Genomic DNA, 23,213 nt, shown 5'->3' on the forward strand with positions numbered 1-23,213 from the left:
GGAAAGATGGAGGCTGAGGTGACACCTGGTCTACAAAGTTGAGAGGCATACACAAGGGTGGACAGTCAGAGGCTTTTTCCAAGGTGGAAGTGTCAATTACAAAGGGGGGCACAGGTTCAAGGTGAGAGGGGGAAAGTTTAAGGGAGATATGCAGAGACTGGTGGGTGCCTGGGATGTGCTGTCAGAGGAGGTGATGGAAGGAGGCCCATTGGCAACATTTAAGAAGCATCTAGATGGGCACATGAAAAGGGAGGGAATAGTGATACGGACTGAGTAAGGGCAGAAGATGTTTTCTAGTTTAGCTAGGGCATCATGATCGGCACAGGCTTGGAGGGCCTTTCCTGTGCTGTACTTTGTTCTCTGCACCATAGGGATTTTATAAGTTGCCATGGAGAATGCACAGTTGATGGTGACTGACAGTTAACAGTTGAGCATTGTTTGAAATTTAAACCAGGGTGGTAAACCCTGATTGGTCATGGCCAATGCTCTTGAGGAAAGAGTCAGCAAATGGCTATCAGTTATTTTGCTTAGCTGAGAATGTATGCACATGCACCCTGTGAATTAACACACCACTCGACAAACCAACCCACACTGCCAGCCCGACTGATAAATTGGTTGTCAGTGTGCTAAGAATTATGCTGATTGATCGGTACTCTTATCATAGAGTATAAAGCTGTTGTTTTCCTGACATTGGTATTCTTGCGATTGTCCTGATAAATGCAAAACGAAAAGCTTCTACAGAATGTCTTTTCATCAATACTTGAGTGACGAGTTGACGTGGAGTGATTAAGAAACCCTGTCCTGAGACCAAATAATTCAGCCTGAAAATGTAATTCTTCGGATGTGGGTGTCACTGGCAAGGCTGGTATTTATTATCCACCTGTAGCTGCCCTGAAAGTGGTGATGGACCTCCTTGAGCTGTTGCTGTCAAGTTTGACACAACTGAGTTATTTTCTAGGCTATTTCAAAGGCCAGTTAAGAGTCAACTGATAATGTGGAATGAAGTTGGGAAGTTAATGGCCAGAGACTTTTTACACTAGCTACTTTCAAAGCTTTTAATTACTACTTTTGAAGTGGTCACTGAAATTCTCAGAGATTTGCACTCCTGTTATTGTTTAGATTATTAGTCCAGTAACATAACCATTACACTGCTGTCCTCATAGATTTTAAACGTGAGGGTGCTATAATCCTTCTTCTTGCTGTCTGCAGTGCGAGAGGTGAATAGCTTTATATTGTAAATAAGTTAAATGTTTTATGCAAAGAGATGATTTTAATAAGGCAGTGGGCTATCTAAATCATTGTTTTAAGATCTGAAAATGTGCAAATGATAATCAGCCGTGGGGCTAGCTCTGACTAAAGTCTTGTTGTATGATGGATTATCCGTGGTAAAGGAGTCAGATTACAGGGATATGGTGGAGAGGGGGGCCTGGGCGGGATACTCTTTCGGAGAGTGGGTGCAGACTCGATGGGCCTGATGACCTCTATCTGCACTGTAGGGATTCTATGGTTCTATGACCTTCCAAATATTACTGGCTCAAACCCCAAGCCATACATGTCAAATTTGAGAGTTGTGCTGGTGGCTAATCTCAGCTCTGCATTGTACTTGAAATGAAGATTTAAAATCAGACATTTCATTGGACAGCTTTTAAAATTAATCTCTGGTACAGAATGTCGCTCCGGAAGATAGTTTGCATCATTACAGCCGTGACAGGTGAGATTGATGATGGAATGGCAGATAAAAGCATGAAACCATTGTTGATTGTCATAACCCATCTGGTTCACTAATGTTGTTAGTGTATCTTGACCATACTGTTTTTTACTCTTGGGCGATAGTAGGGGAATTGGTGGAAGGATTTGTGAGCTGATTATCAGCCTGTTGAGCCACATTGAACGCTCCATCTATGGCCAACAAGTCCTGGTGTTTGACTCGAACCTGGAGCTTCTGGTCTAGCGGTAGGAGTGCTAACACTACGCCATGAGGCCTCCTCGTTCATACTTGACCTCATCCACAAGGACTGCACAGTCCTTGTGGAGACAAAGACCTGTCTTCTCATTAAGGATACCCTCCATCGTGTGGTGTAGCACTATCAATGTGCTAATTGGGATAGATTTTGAACAGATCTAGCAACTGAAGACTGGGCTTCCATGAGGCACTGTGGGCCATCAGCAGCAGCAGAATTGTCCTCAACCACTATCTGTAACCTCATGGCCCAACACATCCCCCACTCTACCATTACCACCAAGCCAGGGGATCAACCGTGGCTCAATGAAGAGTGTTGAAGGGCATAATTAAACAACTCACTGGAGGAGGAGGCTCTACAAATATCCCTAACCTCAAAGATGGGAGAGCCCAGCACACCAAAGACTGAAGCAGTCGCAAAAGCCTTCAGCCAGAAGTGCCGAGTGGATGATTCTCCTCCAGAGACCCCCAGCATCACAAATGTCAGTCTTCAAACAATTCGATTCTCTCCATGTGATATCAAAAAATAGCTGAAGGCACTGGATGCTGCAAAGGCTATGGGCCCAGACAATATTCCGGCAGTCATACGGAAGTCTTGTACTCCAGAATTTGCTGCGCCTCTACCCAAAATGTACCAGTACAGCTACAGCACTGGCATCCACCCGGCAATGTGGAAAATTGCCCAGGTAGGTGACGTACATAAGAAACAGGACAAACCAAGCCAGCCAATTGCTGTCCCATTAATCTTCCCACGATCATCAGTAAAGTGACGGAAGGAGGTCGTCGATAGTGCTATCAAGCGACACTTGAGCAATAACCAGCTCACGGGCGGTCAATTTGAGTTCCGCCAGGGTTACTCAGTCTTAGACCTCATTATAACCTGGTTTAAATATGGACAAGCTGAATTCCTAAACTGAGGTGAGTGTGTCTGGCCTTGACGTCAAGTCTGAGTTTGTCCGAATATGGCATAAAGGAGCCGTAGCAAAACTGGATTCAATGAGGATCAGAAGTTGGTTGGAGTCATACCCGGCACAAAGGAAAGCTGGTTGTGGTGGTTGGAGGTCAATCATCTCAACTCCAGGACATCACTGCAGGAGTTCCTCAGGGTCAGTGTCCGAGACCCAACCATCTTCAACTACTTTATCAATGATCTTCCTTCCATCATAAGGTCAGGGAGTGGGGATGTTTGCTAATGGCTGCATAATGTTCAGCACCATTTGTGACTCGTCAGATACTGAAGCAGTCCATGTTCAAATGCAATAAGTCCTGGACAATATTCAATTTTGGGCTGACAAGTAGAATCATAGAATCCCTACAGTACAGAAGGAGGCCATTTGGCCCATCGAGTCTGCACCGATCACAATCCCACCCAGGTCCTATTCCCGTAACCCCCCACATTTACTCTGCTAATCCCCCTGGCACTAGGGTCAATTTAGCATGGCCAATCAACCTAACCTGCACATCTTTGGAGTGTGAGAAAACCCATGCAGACATGGGCAGAAAGTGCAAATTCCACACAGACAGTGACCCAAGGCTGGAATTGAACCTCGGTCCCTGGCGCTGTGAGGCAAGTGACATTTGTGCCGTACAAGTGCCAGTCATTGAACATCAAGAGACGATCTAACCATCGTCCCTTGACATTCAATGGTATGGCAATCGCTGATTCTCCCACTATCAACATCCTGGTGGTTACCATTGACCAGAAACTGAACTGAACTAACCACCTAAATACTGTGGCTACAAGAGCAGGTTAAGGGCTAGGAATCCTGAAGCAAGTAACTCACCCCTACTCCCCAAAACCTGTCCATAATCTACAAGGCGCAAGTCAGGCGTGTGATGGAATACTCTCCGCTCGCCTGGATGAGTGCAGCTCAAAGAACACTCAAGGAGCTCGCCACCATCCAGGACTAAAGAACCTACTTGACTGCTACCCCTTCCACAAACATTCAATCCCTCCACCACTGACAAACAATGGCAGCAGTGTCTACCATTTGCAAGATGCACTGCAGGAACTCGAGGTTCTTCAGGCAGACCTTTCCATTCTAACGATCAGTACCACATAGAAGAACAAGGGTAGCAGATACCTGGGAACACTATCAGCACTCACTCACCACCCTGACTTGGAAATATATTGCCTGCTGTTCCTTTGCTGTCACTAGATCCTGGAGCTCCCTCCCTAAGAGCACTCTGGGTGCACCTGGATCTCAAGTGACTGCAGCAGACTGGGGAGGGGCAATAAATGCTGGCCGAGCCAGTGACCCCCATTTCTCACAAATGAATTTTTAATTATGTCCCAGCTAGGATAGTATTTAGCTTGGAGGGTAATTGGAAGTAATGGTATTCTCCTCACCATGTCCTTGGAGGTGGAGCAAGTGGAATTGTTGGAGTAAGCTCAGCAAGACCGTTTCAAAATATGGTTGTGAATGGTATCAGTTGAGATTAAGTACTTAGAGGTGGAGGGTATTGATTCGCATTGCGACTTGAGCACATATAAAATGACACTTGTGCAAAATTGAGTTAAGTCAGGAGGTATTTGCATGTATTAGTTCTCTCTGTTAATAAATCCATTTGAAGTAAGGACAGGCTCCTATTTCTTTCTTCACCAGCTGGCTATCAGGAAAACAATACAAGGTAACATTGACCATAGCAGTATAGATTCCCGCTCCCCCACTTGATCCTCGCTCCTGCTCCCCCCCCTCTGCCCTCGCTCCCGCTCCCCCCCCCCCTCTGCCCTCGCTCCCGCTCCCCCCCTCTGCCCTCGCTCCCGCTCTCTCCCCCCCCCCCCTCTGCCCTCGCTCCCGCTCCCCCCCCCCTCTGCCCTCGCTCCCGCTCCCCCCCCCTCTGCCCTCGCTCCCGCTCCCCCCGTCTCGCTCCCGCTCCCCCCGGTCTCGCCCTCGCTCCCCCACCCCCTCTCGCCCTTGCTCCCGCTCCCCCCTCTCTCGCCCTTGCTCCCGCTCCCCCCTCTCTCGCCCTCGCTCCCGCTCCCCCCTCTCGCTCCCGCTCCCCCCTCTCTCGCCCTTGCTCCCGCTCCCCCCTCTCCCCCCTCTCGCTCCCGCTCCCCCCTCTCTCGCCCTTGCTCCCGCTCCCCCCTCTCTCGCCTTTGCTCCCGCTCCCCCCTCTCGCTCCCGCTCCCCCCTCTCTCGCCCTTGCTCCCGCTCCCCCCTCTCGCCCTTGCTCCCGCTCCCCCCTCTCGCTCCCGCTCCCCCCTCTCTCGCCCTCTCTCGCCCTCGCTCCCCCCTCTCTCGCCCTCGCTCCCCCCTCTCTCGCCCTCGCTCCCCCCTCTCTCGCCCTCGCTCCCCCCTCTCTCGCCCTCGCTCCCCCCTCTCTCGCCCTCGCTCCCCCCTCTCTCGCCCTCGCTCCCCCCTCTCTCGCCCTCGCTCCCCCCTCTCTCGCCCTCGCTCCCCCCTCTCTCGCCCTCGCTCCCCCCTCTCTCGCCCTCGCTCCCCCCTCTCTCGCCCTCGCTCCCCCCTCTCTCGCCCTCGCTCCCCCCTCTCTCGCCCTCGCTCCCCCCTCTCTCGCCCTCGCTCCCCCCTCTCTCGCCCTCGCTCCCCCCTCTCTCGCCCTCGCTCCCCCCTCTCTCGCCCTCGCTCCCCCCTCTCTCGCCCTCGCTCCCCCCTCTCTCGCCCTCGCTCCCCCCTCTCTCGCCCTCGCTCCCCCCTCTCTCGCCCTCGCTCCCCCCTCTCTCGCCCTCGCTCCCCCCTCTCTCGCCCTCGCTCCCCCCTCTCTCGCCCTCGCTCCCCCCTCTCTCGCCCTCGCTCCCCCCTCTCTCGCCCTCGCTCCCCCCTCTCTCGCCCTCGCTCCCCCCTCTCTCGCCCTCGCTCCCCCCTCTCTCGCCCTCGCTCCCCCCTCTCTCGCCCTCGCTCCCCCCTCTCTCGCCCTCGCTCCCCCCTCTCTCGCCCTCGCTCCCCCCTCTCTCGCCCTCGCTCCCCCCTCTCTCGCCCTCGCTCCCCCCTCTCTCGCCCTCGCTCCCCCCTCTCTCGCCCTCGCTCCCCCCTCTCTCGCCCTCGCTCCCCCCTCTCTCGCCCTCGCTCCCCCCTCTCTCGCCCTCGCTCCCCCCTCTCTCGCCCTCGCTCCCCCCTCTCTCGCCCTCGCTCCCCCCTCTCTCGCCCTCGCTCCCCCCTCTCTCGCCCTCGCTCCCCCCTCTCTCGCCCTCGCTCCCCCCTCTCTCGCCCTCGCTCCCCCCTCTCTCGCCCTCGCTCCCCCCTCTCTCGCCCTCGCTCAAATCTCTTTCGTCTGTCTAAGCCTGGAGCACAGAGGCCAATTATAGCATGGGAACTGATGATAGCAAACTCAGCGTAAAATGGGACTCTGGCCTACGTGGCTTAGCCCTAATCTGACACAGCTCTTCAATATCTCTAGACGTCATAAGACTCTCAGTTCCTTTTCCAGTGTGTTTTTTCTTTGGTTTTCATCATCTCTTCCTGTGATGACTCTTTAAGGTGACTCATGTACTGTATTGTGTGTTTTTGCTTTCTTCCTACAGTTCTTGTTAGGTTTTCATGGCTACGTAAATGTGCTCCACTCCTTCATCTCACTGTCTTGTATTTCACAGGCAGCTCAGCTACTGACACCTTGTACTACAGTATTCATTTTGTAACTGACAATGATACCTTTGAAGGATTCCCCAATGTGTACAGTGCTAACTGGTCTGTAAGTCTGTTGCAGCAAATAATGTGATATCTTACTGGAGTTGTCAAACAGTGCTGCTGTTGAGTCGAATCCCCCACTCACAACATCTCTGTTGTATAATTGTTGTCTATATACTCAGCTTGTTTTAGAAGAAAAGCTTTCGTAATTTTAATAAATGTGAAACAGGGGGGCTAATTTACAGAATGGTTAAAGTGCAGAGGAGGGCCATTCCCATCTAAGTTGGCGCAGTGGTTAACACTGCTGCATCACAGCGCCAGGGACCCGGGTTCGATTCCCGGCTTGGGTCACTGTCTGTGTGGAGTTTGCCTGTTCTCCCCATGTTAGCGTGGGTTTCCTCCGGGTGCTCCAGCTTCCTCCCACAGTCCAAAGATGTGTGGGTTAGGTGGATTGGCCATGCTAAATTGTCCCTTCGTGTCAGGGGGACTAGCTTGGGTAAACGCATGGGGTTATGGGGACAGGGCCTCGGTGGGGTTGTGGTCGGTGCAGATTCGATGGGCTGAATGGCCTCCTTCTGCACTGTAGGATTCTATCCAACCCATCCAGTTTGCACTGCTCTCTAAATGAGCAGTTCACCTAATGCCCTATCTTCTCCCTGAAACCCTGCACATTCACTCGTTTCAGTTAATTCCTTTTTGAATGCCTCCATTGATCCTACTGGTGCCTTGATCAGCAGTCTAGGTTATTAGAAATGTCATTTCTTTTGGTTGACTATTCCAAGCCTCTGCCTGGTTGACAACATTCTTACTCAGTGGGAGATTTGATAGATGTGTATAAAATTATGAAGGGGAAAAATAGAGTGAATGCAAGCAGGCTTTTTCCACTGAGGCTAGGGGAGAAAAAAACTGGAGGACATGGGTTAAGGGTGAAGGGGGAAAAGTTTAAAGGGAATATTAGGGGGGGGCTTCTTCACACAGAGAGTGGTGGCAGTGTGGAATGAGCTGCCAGATGAAGTGGTGAATGCGGGCTCACTCTTAACATTTAAGAAAAACTTGGACAGGTACATGGATGAGAGGGGTGTGGAGGGATATGGTCCAGGTGCAGGTCAGTGGGGCTAGGCAGAAAATGGTTCAGCACAGCCAAGAAGGGCCAAAAGGCCTGTTTCTGTGCTGTAATGTTCTATGGTTCTACTCCTTGACTATCGATTTGATTAAAACTGAGTAATCCAGGTGAAGGCCCAAAATTCCTTGTGCAGGACAGCATCATCATGTTTGCAAAGAAGTCAAATTAAATCAGGAAGTGGTTTGATTACACCATAGAAAGAGATATAATATCTGCAGTTTGAATAAGAAAGTGTGATGAGACATGACAATAAAAGAAAATGGAAGCTTGTTTCCCCTGTTACTGATTTAGATTTATTCCTGCAAAATTTCTCATCCTGTCATCCTCTCCTAAGGTTCTGATTTGTACAGGTTTCATGGACACTAGGTACTGTTTAGTATCTTGAGCAAATAAATTTCACATTTGAACATAGCTGTCTATCACCAATCATTGTCTGTCAATAGATGGTTTTTATCTGATGTCGCTTCTGTGAAATGCTTTGAGACTTTTTCTTGAGGTTAAATGTTAAAAATAGTTTTGTGTTGCATTAGATGACCTCAACAAAGTTAACACACGCACCATAGTTGATCTTCCTTAACTATGGGGAGAAAATTTGACTGGAGGTTTCCCACTAACTCTCAATGGTCCCTGCTGCAAAATATGAATGCTTGATCATTGATCAAGGATGGGATTGGGTGTATGATGCGCTCCACAATCCATGGCTGCTGTGTGTCGAATGCTCACTTGGTTAGGAGTAGAGTTGTGATTGTGGAATTCATATCCCATCAAGGAGCCAATATCTTTGAGGCAGAATAAAATCAGGGAGATTGGCAACAAAAATATGAAGCTCATTGGTACATGATAATGTATTTGTATATTTTTTTCCACTGCTCTCTTGAATATGCAACACTTTTGACTTGTATTACAAGTCACTCCAAAGCTTTAATGTATGTTCCAGTTTGTGAATTAATCTTGGTTATCAGACACGATGGATCAGTTTAAACATGTAGTTCATGCAAGCTAGGGCTCGTCGTAACTTCCTGACTCTCTGCTCCGTCTCTCATACCGTACCATGTTGTTGCTGAGCGAGCCTGGCTCCAACAGCTCGATTTCCATCCGAAATACAAAATGACAATTGCAGGAAGAATTTCTTATCACAGCCTTTATTTTTTTTGTTGGGGTGGGGGTTGTTCCTGTATTAGTTTAAGAAATACCACACAGATGAACACTGCAAGTGTCTGTTTGGTTTGAGTAAATGGCTGTTCGAATGGAATAAGAGACCTGCTGGTTTTTTGGATGTTATCACCGAATATTAATCGAGTATTTTCATACCTTCAGTTAGACCAGACAGCAGCACAGATGGTCAGAACTTGTCTGTTGCTGCTTTCCCCAGTTGAGTATTTCAGTTTCATTTATAGATTTTTAGAGCATTTTCAGAGGGGGTTGTTTATAACTGACATTTCTGTTAGGGTTTCGATTTTTACAAAAATAGCTAGGGTATAAATTACTGTTGAAACAGATAGTTTTAAGGAGTTACCGAATACATGGTGTCTCAGTGGTCTAACTTGTGAGGGCATGATGTTGAAGCAAATATTTTTATTTCTAATCCCAATTGTATTAGATGAAGAGTTTACACTCCTCTTAGTGACTAGGGTCATATTGGTGACTTAAACTTTGGGCAGGGAACCCCCCTGCCCCAACACCATTCCTTATTGTAGTACACTTGTAGTAGGGGGTGTTATCACACCTGAACCTGTTCCTGTTCCCTTTATTCCTACACATGCACTTTCCAACAGGAACCTCTGGATGGTGATCAGGTGGGGAATCCCAAACTGATTAGTGAATTATAGAATGATACAGCACAGAAGGAGGCCATTCAGCCACACCTACATACTCTTGCTGGTTTTTTGACAGAGCTATCTAGTTAGTCCCACTCTCTTTTTCCCACTTGCCCTATAAAATGTTCCCCTTTCACTATATATATTCAGTTTCCTTGAGAAAGTTACTATTGAATCTGCTTTACCTCCCTTTCAAACAGTCTATTTCAGGTCATCATGACTGACTGCAGAAAATAAATTCTCCTTGTTACCCTTTGTTATATCATCCCTTAGGGTAGATAAAGGGTAACCAGTGGATGTAGTATACTAGGGTTTCAAATAGGCATTTCATAAAATGGCCATAGATAAAATACAAAAGATAGGGTTCTTGGAGGTGGAGTGGGTGGGTGGGGCTCATAACATGCAAGGAAGGTTGGTTAATGAACAGATTGGGGCATCATTAGACTGGCAGGCTGTAACTAGTGGAGTACCACAAGGATTGGTACAGGAACCTCATTACAGCTTGTAATAATGATGTAGACGAAACCGTGAGTTGTATCCAAGATTATATATAATACAAAGCTAAGTGGGAATAGAAACTGTAACGTGGACACAGCTGCAAAGAGAGACAGAGTGCTTCAGTGAGATGTAGGGAAGTGTGAGATTATTCAGTTTGGTAAATAAGCAGAATATTTTTAAAGTTTTGAATGTTAGACTTTCAAACAACTTTGCATTTAACTGAGCTCTGCAGGGAGCACAGTCACCAAAAAATTCAGAAACTGGAACAAACCAAAACAAAATTCACCAACAGCCATAATTTCTTTGAGGAATGTAGTGACGAATGTAAATCTTCAGGGCCTAGCACTTTAAGTGAGCACCGATCAGATCTCTCCGTGCAAAGCTTATTTTTCAACAAGCAAGTATGATACTCAAGTTGTATCAAATGCCAAATTCAGACCCTTAATGCAAACATTTCTCACATCGAAGATTTGCCAAGGAAATTGCAACTCAATAGGTTTAAGGAATAAAATGCAATTTTTTTTCAAGAAAGCATTCCACACAGTCTGCACAAACAAATCACAAAGTTTAACAAATTGGTTCAACATCATTTAGCCAAACAATAAGCTACAAGGAGTCATTTGGTAGTACAGAACTTGAGCATTGCTGCAAAAAAAATGTCAAAGCTTTTTGCCTTGCACTTATCAGGACAGTTCGTAAGAATACCAATATAATGGAAAAGCAATATATGTTACATAAGAAAAGAGTGCTGATTTGTTGGCAAGTGGATAAAGGTCGTGGCCTTGGAGAATGCACCAGTTGTTGGTGGCTGACAATTAATTGCCAAGCATTGTTTGAAATTTAAACCATGTAGCTTGACCCTGATTGGCCAAGGCATTGCTCTGAGTCATGAGCCATTGAATGGCTGTCACTTACTTTGTTTAGCTGAAACAGGTGGAATGAGTGTACATGTTCTTTCTGTTTGCAAAGAACAGGGCCGTGTGTATTAATATATTTAACTTACAGGACATGCAAATGAACCGCATTGCAAGCCCAACTATACATCCCAAAGACTGGCGGATTGTATCAAACAGAATATCCTAGCTGCTGGTTGCAAAAGCAAGTTACCCAATACCCAACCAGCCTGTGCTTGCAAAACTCAAAACAATGTCCAACATTAGCTGTAATTCCATGATTCGACAACATTTACTAAATAATCTTCAGTGTGCTAAAAAAAATTGTGCTGATAACCAATTTAAGATTGTTTTCCACTTATATTGGTATTTTTATGAAGTGCACTGATGAGTGCAAGATGAAAAGCTTCAACATGTCCCTTCGTTAACGATGTTCGGAAGAAGACTTCTCCTTATTCGACAGAACTGCAATGTCATTGGATCACATTTACAATCTTCTACTGATGTGTCTTAACTCTTATCAAGGCGCAGTTACTATTTCAAACAAATAAATGGTGCTATTATGGGATTTCCATTGTCACCAATCATTGCTAGTATCTTTATGGAAGAGTTCAAACTTGCAGCACTTTGATCAGCTAGTCTTAAAGCTACACTCTGGCTTTGCTGTGTCAATGACACTTTTGTCATTTGGCAACATGATATGAGAGAACTTCATAGTTTCTTACCGCACCTTAACAATCAACATTTGAATATTAATTTAGCCATGGAGATGGAACAAAACTTTACATACCATTTCTCGATTAGCCTGATAGTGGCACACCATTATATGAAGCCTATTGTAAGCCCACTCATACTGACAAGTACCTGAACTACCAATCTTTCTGTCATCCTTCTAATTGGTTTCCTACACCCTCATTAGAAGAGCCTACTCCAGTGACAAAAAAAGCCTACAAAAGCATCGCCATATTAAGTTTGCTTTTCAACTCAATGAATTATTTTCACAGAAGATCAACACATGCCCACCAGTTACTTTCTCTATGACTACATCTACTCAGACAAGTGTCAACCTCCTGTACATCAGTTCCATCTCACAGAATACAACTTATACTCAAGTCAGTGGATATAAAAGTTTGACACACGTCATCTAAAATGCCATCTTACGATAGACCAGGAATTTGCAGCATACCATGCAATTGTGGACTTGCCTACATTGTGGAAACAGCCAGCAGCGTATATGCTAAACCCAAGCAACATCGAACCTACTTCAAACTGTGAATGAGACAAGTCAACTACTGTCAAACCTGTTCAACTTAACTAAGCTCTAATCTTACCTCACCTCTCTCATATTGGCATACAAGACTAGTCATAGAGTTATGACGATCTACCAACAATGTATCACCCACGCAAGATAGTGACCTTTCTCATCAGTGACATCTGGCTACCCTTCCTCAAGAAACACACTATCCATTCCACACAGTCAGCAGCAAGAATGTTAACGTGTACTGACCAATCAGCAACAAGAATGTTAAATATACTGATTTAATACAAATGCAATAGTCTAACCAATCAGTAGTAACATCCTGCCCATATTTCCATCTTCCACTATATGTAACTGTCTCTCACTTGAATTTTGACCGAGCGAAGGAATGGTGATATATTTCCACATCAGGATGGTAAATGACTTGGAGGGGAACTTGGTGGTCTTCCCATGCGTCTACTGTCCTTGTCCTTCTTGATGGTACAGATCATGGGTTTGGAAGGTGGTGAGTTCCTGCAATGCATCTTGTAGGTCATGCACGCGATTGCCACCGTTTGTCGGTGGTGGAGAGTGTGAATGTTTGTGCATGGGGTGTCAATCAAACGGGCTGCTTTGTCCTGGGTGGTGTCAAGCTTCTTGAGAGTTGTTGGAGCTGCACTCATCCAAGCAAGTAGCGAGTATTCCACCACACTCCTGACTTGTGCCTGATAGATTGATAGTGAACAGATTTCAGGTAATCAGGAGGTGAATTACTCACTGCAGGATTCCCAGCCTCTGACCTGCTCTTGTATCCACAGTATTTATGTGGCTAGTTTAGTTCAATTGCTGGTCAATGATAACCCCAATGTTATTAGTGGAGAATTCAGCTACGGTAATGCCATTGACATGGGGTGTTGGCTTGAACCTCTCTGGTTGATGAAGGCCATTGCCTAGCACTTGTGTGGCATGAATGTTACTTGCTACTTGCCAGCCCAAGCCTGGATATTGTCCAGTTATTGTTGCATTTGGACATTGACTGTTCCAGTATCTGAGTCGCCGCAAAGGGGGCCTGGCAGCATCTATGGCGAGAAACTGAGTTAACGTTTCAGGTCTAAATGACCCTTCTACACAATTTGAAGAAAGGTAGAAATGTACAGAATTATAGAGTTGGAAAGGGAGGAAGAGGGGCAGAATCGAAGAACAGGGCTAGGTTGATCCCAGGGTGATTTTGACAAATATATAATGGACATGAGACTAAAGGGAGTATTAATGGTACTATCTAAGAGAGTGCTAATAGTGAAAAAGGTAATTTTGCAAATGTACCACTTTCTTGACTTTGTTGAGAATTAAGAAGTTCCCAGCACCACATCTATGGCTGGGTACAACGCTCTTCCTCAGCCTCCTCTAACCAGCCCTGCTTGTAACAGCTGCAGGTTTCTTCCTGCCATTGCTAAGGAAAGGTCCTCACTGTACCCACCATCGGTAAATCTGGAAGTTGACATTGTTCTTTGTAAATGCATCCTATGCATTTTCTGGCTCCTCCAAATTTCCATTTCTGCATTGGCCCTTTATATAGTGGACCTCAGACCATGTCATGTGGGTGTACATCACACTTGCTGCATAACTTGGAGACTTTAATCCCAGAAATCTCAATTTATTGCTGTAATTAATTTGAAATTGCAGAGTACAACCTTCTGACTATTACTTCCAGGTATGAAATCATGCATGCATATTCCTAACCCCAGCCCCTGACCCTGGCTCTGATTGTTGGGGGAGACTAAAACTAGGGATTTAAATCCAATCGCAAATTCAGCATTGGCCCATTGGGAAAGCTATAAAGACACGTGAGGAAGAAAGAATGGGAAGGACGCCCTTCGGGAGCATCGACCTGTTGAATAGAATGGCTTGTTTCTGTGCTGTAAAATTCAGTGTAATGTTCCTATTTTAAACATTGCATCAAACTCCCATCCCGGCTAATCCAAGGCATTGATGCCAATTGTGGAATCTGTACACCAATCTAGCTGGAACAGAGCAATGTTTGAACTGGAACCATTAGTGGTTCATAGCTCAATAACTAAGCTATCTGGGGAGCTTCAAATTTGCCAAGTTAATCTCATTGCCGTTACAGTCATTTGTAGTGGCTAGTTTTCAGTTGAAACTGCTGGTAGTAGGATTTGAGTCTACTGCGAGGTGCAAGAGGCATGTAATAAACCTTTGGTGAGTGATATTCCTCTTCAATTATGCTACAATGAATTGCTACGCATCTTGTTACACACCCTGACTGGTTCCAGGTCATTATTCCCCAAATAAGAGTGAGTATATGAGGGTGACATTTGTTATTGACCATGGAGAGCTAAGTTGCAGCAACTTCCATTTAGGTGTTTTGGAGAATGCAGCTGCATTCAAACAGTGTTGGAATGGCAACTTGCACAGCATTGTTGGCCCATTGGAGCAGGCCCTAAGGGCCTAGTGGACTACTCCTAATTCATATGTTCACTCCTACCCATGAGGCATTTTCCCTCAGGGCAATCTTTCCATGCTTCCACAGTTAGTTTTTATTGAAAACATTCCCTCTATCCTGTTCCATCTCATAAAAGAGGCATGGATCAGTTCCCAGTCAGGAGTGATCAGGTGAGGAACCTTCCAGTAGCTTTGAAAGAATTGATCTGGAGAAACCATTTCCAGTGGCTGGAAGGCGGGTAACCAGAGGTGCCAGATTTAAGGTAGTTATTAAAAGAACCAGGGGAGATGGGAAATATTTTTACACAGTGAGTTGTGAACTGGAAGGTGCTACCTGAAAGGGTGGTAGAAGCATATTCGATAGGAACTTTCAAAAGAGAATTGGATAAATACTTGAAAAAGAAAGAAAACTAGCAGTGTATGTGTAATGAGCAGGGGAATGGGACTATTTGGTTAGCTCTTTTGGCCCTATATGCCTGAGCCAATTGTTTGAATGGTCTCTTTCTGTGCTGTAGGATTCTATATATACTGTCCAACCCGATAATCTGTGTGCCAGTATTATCGGCTGGCTGATTCTGTTTTCGCTTTGTGTGCACAGATGCATGATGGTTAGTGATCAGGAATGGGAGCCCCCGCTGATCCATCTGTCACAATGGTGCAGCTTCACTAAGAACAACTATAGCATCTCAATTGCTTCCTAGCTTAGTATAGGCTAGGAATTAAACAGAGGTCTTCTGGTATGGTAGGTACTTAGTGCTGCCATACACTATGTTAGTGCCCTGTTTAGAAGTTGATGCCTCCCATCATGTGTTGTAAGTTATTGTATATTTCGTATGGAAATGTTTAACTCTGCTTCCATTCTCTTTTAGAGCAAACTGTCCTGCCAGCCTGGGATTCGCTTTGAAGGAAACCAAGGGGTAAGTCTTTGGAATCTTGCAATTTGTATTTTTGTTTGGATCTTTGGAGCAATTTCTTTTTGCACGGTTCTTTGTTGCAGTACCCACGAGGCCAGTATATCCTTCCTGAGGTGCAGTGCCCAGAATTGAAGATACCCCATCGCTCCATACAACTGAAGCATCACTTCCCCCACTTTGTATTACAGCTGCTTTGGGATAAAGGCTAATATGGCATTAGCATTTTGAATTATTTTTGTGCTGGAATCTTCTGGCAGGAGTTGCTGCTTACTAGTTAGGAGCAGAAGCTTTTGGCAGGTTTACATTTCCTGAGTGAGGGTCAGTTTGCTGCTCAGCACCCTATGCCACCCTGTCTGAAATCAGTTAACAGAGAACATGACCCTGATCCATAAAGTTGACTTTATGGATCAACTTAGTACAGCGTGCTTGCTTATGATGAAATACTGAGGGGTTACTGCATTGTTGCAGCTTCTGTATTCTGTTGGTTCAGGTGACTGCTGCAGATTCCTTGCCATAATTTGAAGAGCAAAATAAAATTCTCCTATTGTCCGGCCAATGTTGCTCATTGCAGTGCTGTTTGAGGGAACTTCCTGTTTGCCAAATACCTGTGTTTGACCCAATTGCCACTACATTTCAAAGAAATTAATTATAGATGAGGTGTTTGGTGATATTTAAGTAATGTGATAAGGCACTAAATAAATGCAAGTTTGTCTGAAGGTGCTAGCTGTGGCTCATTACTAACATTCCTACCTTTGACTGAGAAGGTACTCACCAGAGAGACTCCAGCTGACAATTGGGTAGGTGGTGTTGGAGTAGTAATGTCACTAGTCTTGTGATCTAGAAGCCCAGATTAAAGCTCTAGGAACACGGGTTCAGATCCCACCATAACAGCTGGTGAAATTTAAATTTCGTTAATATGGAATTGATAGCTAGTTTGAGTAATGGTGACCGCAGCTTTCATCAGTTGTTGTAAAAATCCACCTGGTTCACTAATGTCCTTTAGGGAAGGAAATCTGCTGTCCTTACCTGGTCTGGCCTACATGTGATTGCACAGCAATATGATTAACTGCTTTCAGAAATAGCCTTTCAAACTACTCAGTTCAAGGGCATTTAGAAAGGGGCAATCTGGCCTTGCCAGCGACATGCACATCCCGTAAAATAATTGATTAAGAAAAGGGTTAATAAAAAGCATCATACTAATAGTCTATGGGATATAATGCAGTACGGAGGGAATGGTGCAATGGATGCCATTTTTCAGGTGAGACATTAAACCAGGGCCACACAGGCCCTTTGAGGTTGACATAAAACATCACGTGCCACTATTTGAAGAGGAGTAGAGTTTTTCCAATATCCTGGAGCCAATATTTATCCCCCAACCAACATTGCTTAAAAAAGGATGATCTGAATGTTGATGAAACAAGCATTTTTACCAGGGGTCATCAACTGGCTTACCATGAATATTGTTTTTATGTCTTTCCCCTAACTGGATACAAAATGAGCTCAGTGGCAGGAGGCAAAGGGTTTCTGGAAGTTTCTGTGACTGGAAGGCTGGTTCTATTGGGGTTCTGCAGGGTTCAAGACTAGGTCCCCTGCTTTTTATGGTATATATTATTGATTTGGATGTAAATGTATCCAGGTTGATCATGAAGTTTGAAAATGCTACAAAAATTGGCTGTCCTGTAGATAGATAACAAAGAGGCTTGCTATAGACAGCAGGAAGATCTCAGGAGGGCAGAAAATAGGCAAATGGAATTCAACCCAGAGAAGTGTGAGGTGATGCTTTTGGGGAGGTCGGACAGGGCAAAGAATGATACAATAAATAGGATAAGGAGTAGATGAAGTGAGAGACCTTGGGAGTTAATGTCCACAGATCCCTGAAGGTAGAAGGACAGGTTAATAAGATGGTTAAAAAGGCATTTGCAATCCTTTTATTTATTTGCCAAGGTTATGCTGGAACTATATAAAACATTAGTTAGGCTTCAACTTGAGTGCTGTTCTGGTCAGCTCATTACCGAAAGGATGTAATTGCATTAGAGAGGGTACAGAGGAGATTTAGAAGGATGTTGCCAGGACTGGAAAATGAGGAAAGATTGGACAGACTGGGGTTGTTCTCCTTGGAACAGAGGAGGCTGAGGGGAAATTTGTGGCCTGGAGAGAGAGACTGCATGCAAAGGGCCTAATTACTTTAACAGAGAGGTTAGTGATTAGGGAGCATGGATTTAAAGTGATTGGTGGACATATGAGAGGACAGATGAGTTTTTCCATCCCTCCTGAGGGTTGTAGGGGCCTGGAAGTCTCTGCCTGACAGGGTAGTAGAGGTAGAAACCCATTTAAAAGTTGTCTTATTATGCACCTTAAATTCCGTAATTTCCAAGATTACAGACCAAATGCTGGAAAATGGGATTAAGCTTGGAAGCTTGTCTTTCTACCAGCGCAGGTGCGATGGGCCAAGTGGCCTCTTTTGGTGCCATAAACATTCTGTGATTCTAACCCAGCGATGCTGTGAAAATTCATAGGCGCCTGTCTGAGCTCCGCTATCTCAGTACAAACCATGGTTGGAACATGTATTCATCCTGATGGTATGCAGAAGCTGCATCTGTAAGCCATCAACAAATCCCTTCCCAGGGGGAATCATCCCAGAGAGAGAGTCCCTAATGTCTCCTTAAAAATTTGCCGAACTTGTGGTATTGTACTTTACATCAAGCGATTATGGGTTGACAGTTGATATTCCAAAACATTTTCATAGTAAAAACACCCCCAGCAGCAAGTGAGATCAAATTGGTAAGAAATCCATTCTTGCTTTTTCCAGCCAACCTCATCCTCCCCATCCTCCAGTTACACCTACCAAATTAGAAATGCTGATTTAAATTGTCAGACTTGCTCCTTATGTAGTGACTTTCCCAACTGTTTGTGCATGTGTTTATACATGTTTTTTTCAGCAAGTTACTTATCCACCATCTGGTTCTTCTCTTTTCCTCCCCGACAACCTCCCCACCCCTCCCTTTTTCCTCCATCACTGTGCCAGGTTTGACAATGTGCTTGACAATGTTTCCCGTTACTAGCTCTTGCTAGCCTCTGGTAATTTAAAATGTGTACTCAAAAAACTGTGACTAAGAATTGGGAAAGGTGAATTTGGAATCAATTGCAATTGTGTGGTGATGGAGCGGCTCTGAGTCAGATTGATTTGCCACAGCACCATGGAGATATGTGCGTAATAAGTACATGCCAGTGGCCCTGCACTGATTGGAACAGATGGACTGGCCAGGGTTTCTGTTCTTTTATTAAAATCCTATCAGGCTTTTTTATAGAAATCTGAAACTTGAACATAATGCTATTCATAGATTGAAACAAGTGCCTTTTCTGGTCTTCATAAGGGTATAGCTCTCAGTTTTGATGTATGAGTCAGCAGCATTAACCCTTTTTACTACTGAAAGATTTTGTAAATTCTACACTTGACAGTGCAAATGTGACTCGCTGTGCAGTGTCATTCACAGCTTGTCTTTTTTCTTTCAAGTTAATTGTTAAATCGACAGGCAGCCATATTGCATAACTATATGGAATGGAGCATTTTATGCAAGATTAGTTGACCATGGTTCGAGACCATGGCTCATTCACCTCCTAACTCCCTTCGCCCACTTTCACCCCCAATCCCTGAATATCACGGCATGGTGGCACAGTGGTTAGCATTGCTGCCTCACAGCGCCAGGGACCCGGATGTGATTTCCGGTTTGGGTGACTGTGTACAGTTTGCACGTTCGCCCCGTGTCTGCATGGGTTTCCTCTGGGTGCTCCGGTTTCCTCCCATAGTCCGAAAGACATGCCGGTCAGGTGCATTGGGCCATGTTAAATTCTCCCTCAGTGTACCCGAACGAACAGGCGCTGGGAGTGTGGCGGCTAGGGGATTTTCACAGTAACTTCATTGCATTGTTAATGTAAGCCTATTTGTGACACTAATATATAAACTTTAAACTTTAACTTTAAAACTTTTAGCTACACAGATCAGAGTGCCCTCAGGTTTGTTTAGGTGGACCCATCCTGGGTCCCTGCTCCAGATCACCATCCAGTAACTCCTGCTACATATTGCACATGTATGGATGCTGTCTGAAGTCAGAATAGGCCTTGCCTGCATTATTGTTTGAGGCTGAATTTCCTGCATTGCTCACCATTGTGGCTTACAAATAGTTACTTTGGTGACTCTTCCTGAAGTCAGTACCTTCAGGAAAGATGAACATTGGTCCAACGTAAATGCTGAACTCATCCAGCAAATCAAAGCGCTAAAGGCAATATATCCAAACTGATCTGTCTTTTAGCTCCCAATTTCCCACAGCTACTTCCATTGGAAAATTAACATTAGAAACAGGCTGATTAAAGAATGATACTTCTATACAGCATTGTATTGCATCCCTTAGAAATGTCCTGAGTGCTTCATACAATTAATTATTATGAAGTGTAATGAGCTAGTACATAGGCGAATACCACAATCATGTTGCATGCAGCGAGATACCAGAAATAACAATGCAATGAGTGAGCAGTTGGTTTTGATGATGTTCAAGGGAAGAATGTTGGCAGGACTCTGGAAGAATAACTTGCTTCTCTCTGTAAACTACCATGATGCCTTCCATGTCTTACTAAACTGTTAGAACAATGGTTTGTTTTTTATTCACTCGTGGGACATGGTCGTCGCTGGATGGCCAGCGTTTATTATCCACCCCTAGTTGCCCAAAAGCAGTTGAGAGTCGACCACATTGCTGTGAATCTGGAGTCACATTTGAATTTTTGAACAAAAGAACAAAGAAAGTTACAGCACAGGAACAGGCCCTTTGGCCCTCCAAGCCTGCACCGACCATGCTACCCAACTGAACTAAAACCCCCTACCCTTCCAGGAACTGTATCGCTCCAGTCCCATCCTATTCATGCATTTGTCAAGATGCCCCTTAAAAGTCGCTATCGTATCTGCTTCGCTACCTCCCCCGGCAGCGAGTTCCAGGCACCCACTACCCTCTTGTGTAAAAACACCTGCCTCGTACATTTCTTTTAAACCTTGTCCCTCGCACCTTAAACCTGTGCCCCCTAGTAATTGACTCTTCCACCCTGGGAAAAAGCTTCTGACTATCCACTCTGTCTAAACCCCTCATAATCTTGTAGACTTCTATCAGGTCTCCTCTCAACCTCCGTCGTTCCAGTGAGAACAAACCAAGTTTCTCCAACCTCTCCTCATAGTTAATGCCCCCCATACCAGGCAACATCCTGGTAAGTCTTTTCTGTACCCTCTCCAAAGCCTCCACATCCTCTGGTAGTGTGGCGACCAGAATTGAACACTATATTCCAAGTGCGGCCTAACTAAGGTTTTATAAAGCTGCAACTTAACTTACCAATTTTTAAACTCAGTGCCCCGACTGACGAAGGCAAGTATGCCATATGCCATCTTGACTACCTTCTCCACCTGCATTGCCACTTTCAGTGACCTGTGTACCTGTACACCCAGATCCCTTTGCCTATCATAGCTAGGGTGTAGAGAAAATCAACTTAATGCGAGGTAGGTCCATTCAAAAGTTTGATGGCAGCAGGGAGGAAGCTGTCCTTGAGTTGGTTGGTACGTGTCCTCAGACTTTTGTATCTTTTTCCCGACGCAATAAGGTAGAAGAGATAATATCCGGGGTGTGTGGAGTCCTTAATTATGCTGGCTGCTTCTCCGAGGCAGCGGGAAGTGTAGAGAGTGTCAATGGGTGGGAGGCCAGACCAGGTAAGGACGGTAGATTTCCTTCCCTAAAGGACATTAGTGAACCAGATGGGGTTTTCCGATAATAGTTTCATGGTCATTCGTAGATTCATAATTCCAGATTTTTAAAAATTGAATTCAAATTCCACTAACTGCCATGGCGGAATTCGAACCTGGGTCCCCATAACCTTAGCTGAGTTTCTGGATTAACGATCTAGCGATAATACTACTGGGCCGTCACCTCCCCGAGGTGAGGTAAACCAAAGTCCTTGGTTTACTGACTTATCCAAAGCTTGGTTTTAACTGATGCAACATTCTTTCAATCTTTGGATTCTAATGTGCGAGTCCTGCCTCCTAAAGCAAAATAATGCACTCTTCATTCAAGAGATCTCTGATGCATGGTGGTAGAGTGAGGCCCAAAATAAATAAAGATGCTGTGACAAGATAGTAGTGTGCCTATGCTTCGATCCTCTGCAGTATGGTGATGGTGCTCCCATAATGGTGTTAGGTTGGGATTTCCAGGATATAGATCCATTTGTGATGACGGGACAGTGAGACATGTCCAAGTTAGGATGGTGTGTGATTTGGTGTTCCTACATCTGAGAAGGCTCTTAGCCTTCTGTATCCGCTTATGGTCTTCTCAGTTGTGCAAATTGCAAGGGAAGAAAGAGTTGTTGATGTAACTTTGAGTTTTTGCAGTGCATCATACATATTGCAGCTGCAATGCAAGGCTGGTGGAGGGAGTGGATATTCAGTTTAGTAGTGGGGGGTCCATTAAGCACACAGTTTTGTGGTGATGATGTTGAGCTTCTTGAGTGTTTTTCTGCCTGCAATCCAGGTAAGTGCAAGCGTTTTATCAACCTCCTGAAATGAACTTTGTAGATAATGGCAAGACTTGTGGGATCAGAAGGTAAACTACTTAGAGCAAGGTACCAGCTCAGTTGTATGTGGCTTTCTCTTATACGACTTTGGCATTACCTGGCATTTCCATGGCATAAATGGAACCTGCCACTTGCTGGATTGTCTGTAAACTTGAATGTTATCCAGTTCCTGTTGGGAGGATGGCATAAACTGCTTCATTTTCAAAGCATTTGTGAATGCAACTGAATACTGTAGGACCATCAGCAAACTCCTGACCTTAAGTTGGAGGGAAGGTAAAACAGGTGAAGATGGTTGGGCGAAGGATGCTTCCTTGAGGAGTTGGCCTCTTAACCGCAGCCATCTTTCTTGTGTTGGATATGGCACCACCCCATTGGAGCATTTTCCTTTTGACCTTCGTTGATCCCAGATTTGCTCTGGCTCTTTATTCATTTAAAAGCTCTCTTAATGTCAAAGGCAACAACTCTCATCTCTACTCTGGAATTTAGCTTTTGTGTGCCATCAAAGCTTTGAGTGCAAGTAGATCAACATTCTGTTTTGACATGTGCTGTATTCCTGAGCAATGTTGTTCTCTGTCTATATCTATTTTCCTGTTTAGTGGGTCCTTTTGCTGCAGTTGTTAAGGTGTTAAAAGAGAAAAAAGAACAGTAACACAATAATTTGTATCAGGAAGTCTGTGAAAAGTCCACTGGCTGATGCATTTGATGTTTTCACTGACCTGAGGCCTGACGTAATCTTTGGCCTTCCCTGAGTAGCACTGCTCTATTTTGGAGAGGAGTTAGAGAAAACAATTCAGTTTTTACATTACCATCCAATTTCTTGTTTGCAAACCACTTGAATTGTGTGTGTGGTTGTGTGGATTACGCATCATAACATCACCATGTAATTCCAATTTCAGTAATTTACAGACTGACTTCAGAAGCTAAGATTTAATTTAGTCTCCTTTACCCAATCTTTCTAAGGTCAGATGGCAATGTGGAAAAATGCGATCATGTCATTAGCTTTAGACTAGTAATGCAGAAGAGCAAGAAACAATCTAAAGTAGAAGATCTAAATTTGAAGAGGGCTAATTCCAATGGGATGAGGAAGGATCTTGCCAACTTGTGAAAAGGAACCAAAGACAGACA

The 23,213-nt window shown here is 45.0% G+C and overlaps 1 protein-coding gene across 2 annotated transcripts in view; it reads left to right on the plus strand.

Annotated features, from left to right (window-relative positions):
* ell (elongation factor RNA polymerase II) overlaps positions 1-23,213 on the plus strand; it is a 150,594-nt gene that overhangs the window by 34,773 nt on the left and 92,608 nt on the right. For both annotated transcript variants that reach the window (XM_078198524.1, XM_078198525.1), the window contains exon 2: positions 15,444-15,491. In XM_078198524.1, coding sequence (XP_078054650.1) covers positions 15,444-15,491 — 48 coding nt within the window. The remainder of the gene's footprint in view (positions 1-15,443; positions 15,492-23,213) is intronic.

The sequence above is a fragment of the Mustelus asterias genome, chromosome 26 (genome assembly GCF_964213995.1).
Source record: "Mustelus asterias chromosome 26, sMusAst1.hap1.1, whole genome shotgun sequence".
Lineage (NCBI taxonomy): Eukaryota > Metazoa > Chordata > Chondrichthyes > Carcharhiniformes > Triakidae > Mustelus > Mustelus asterias.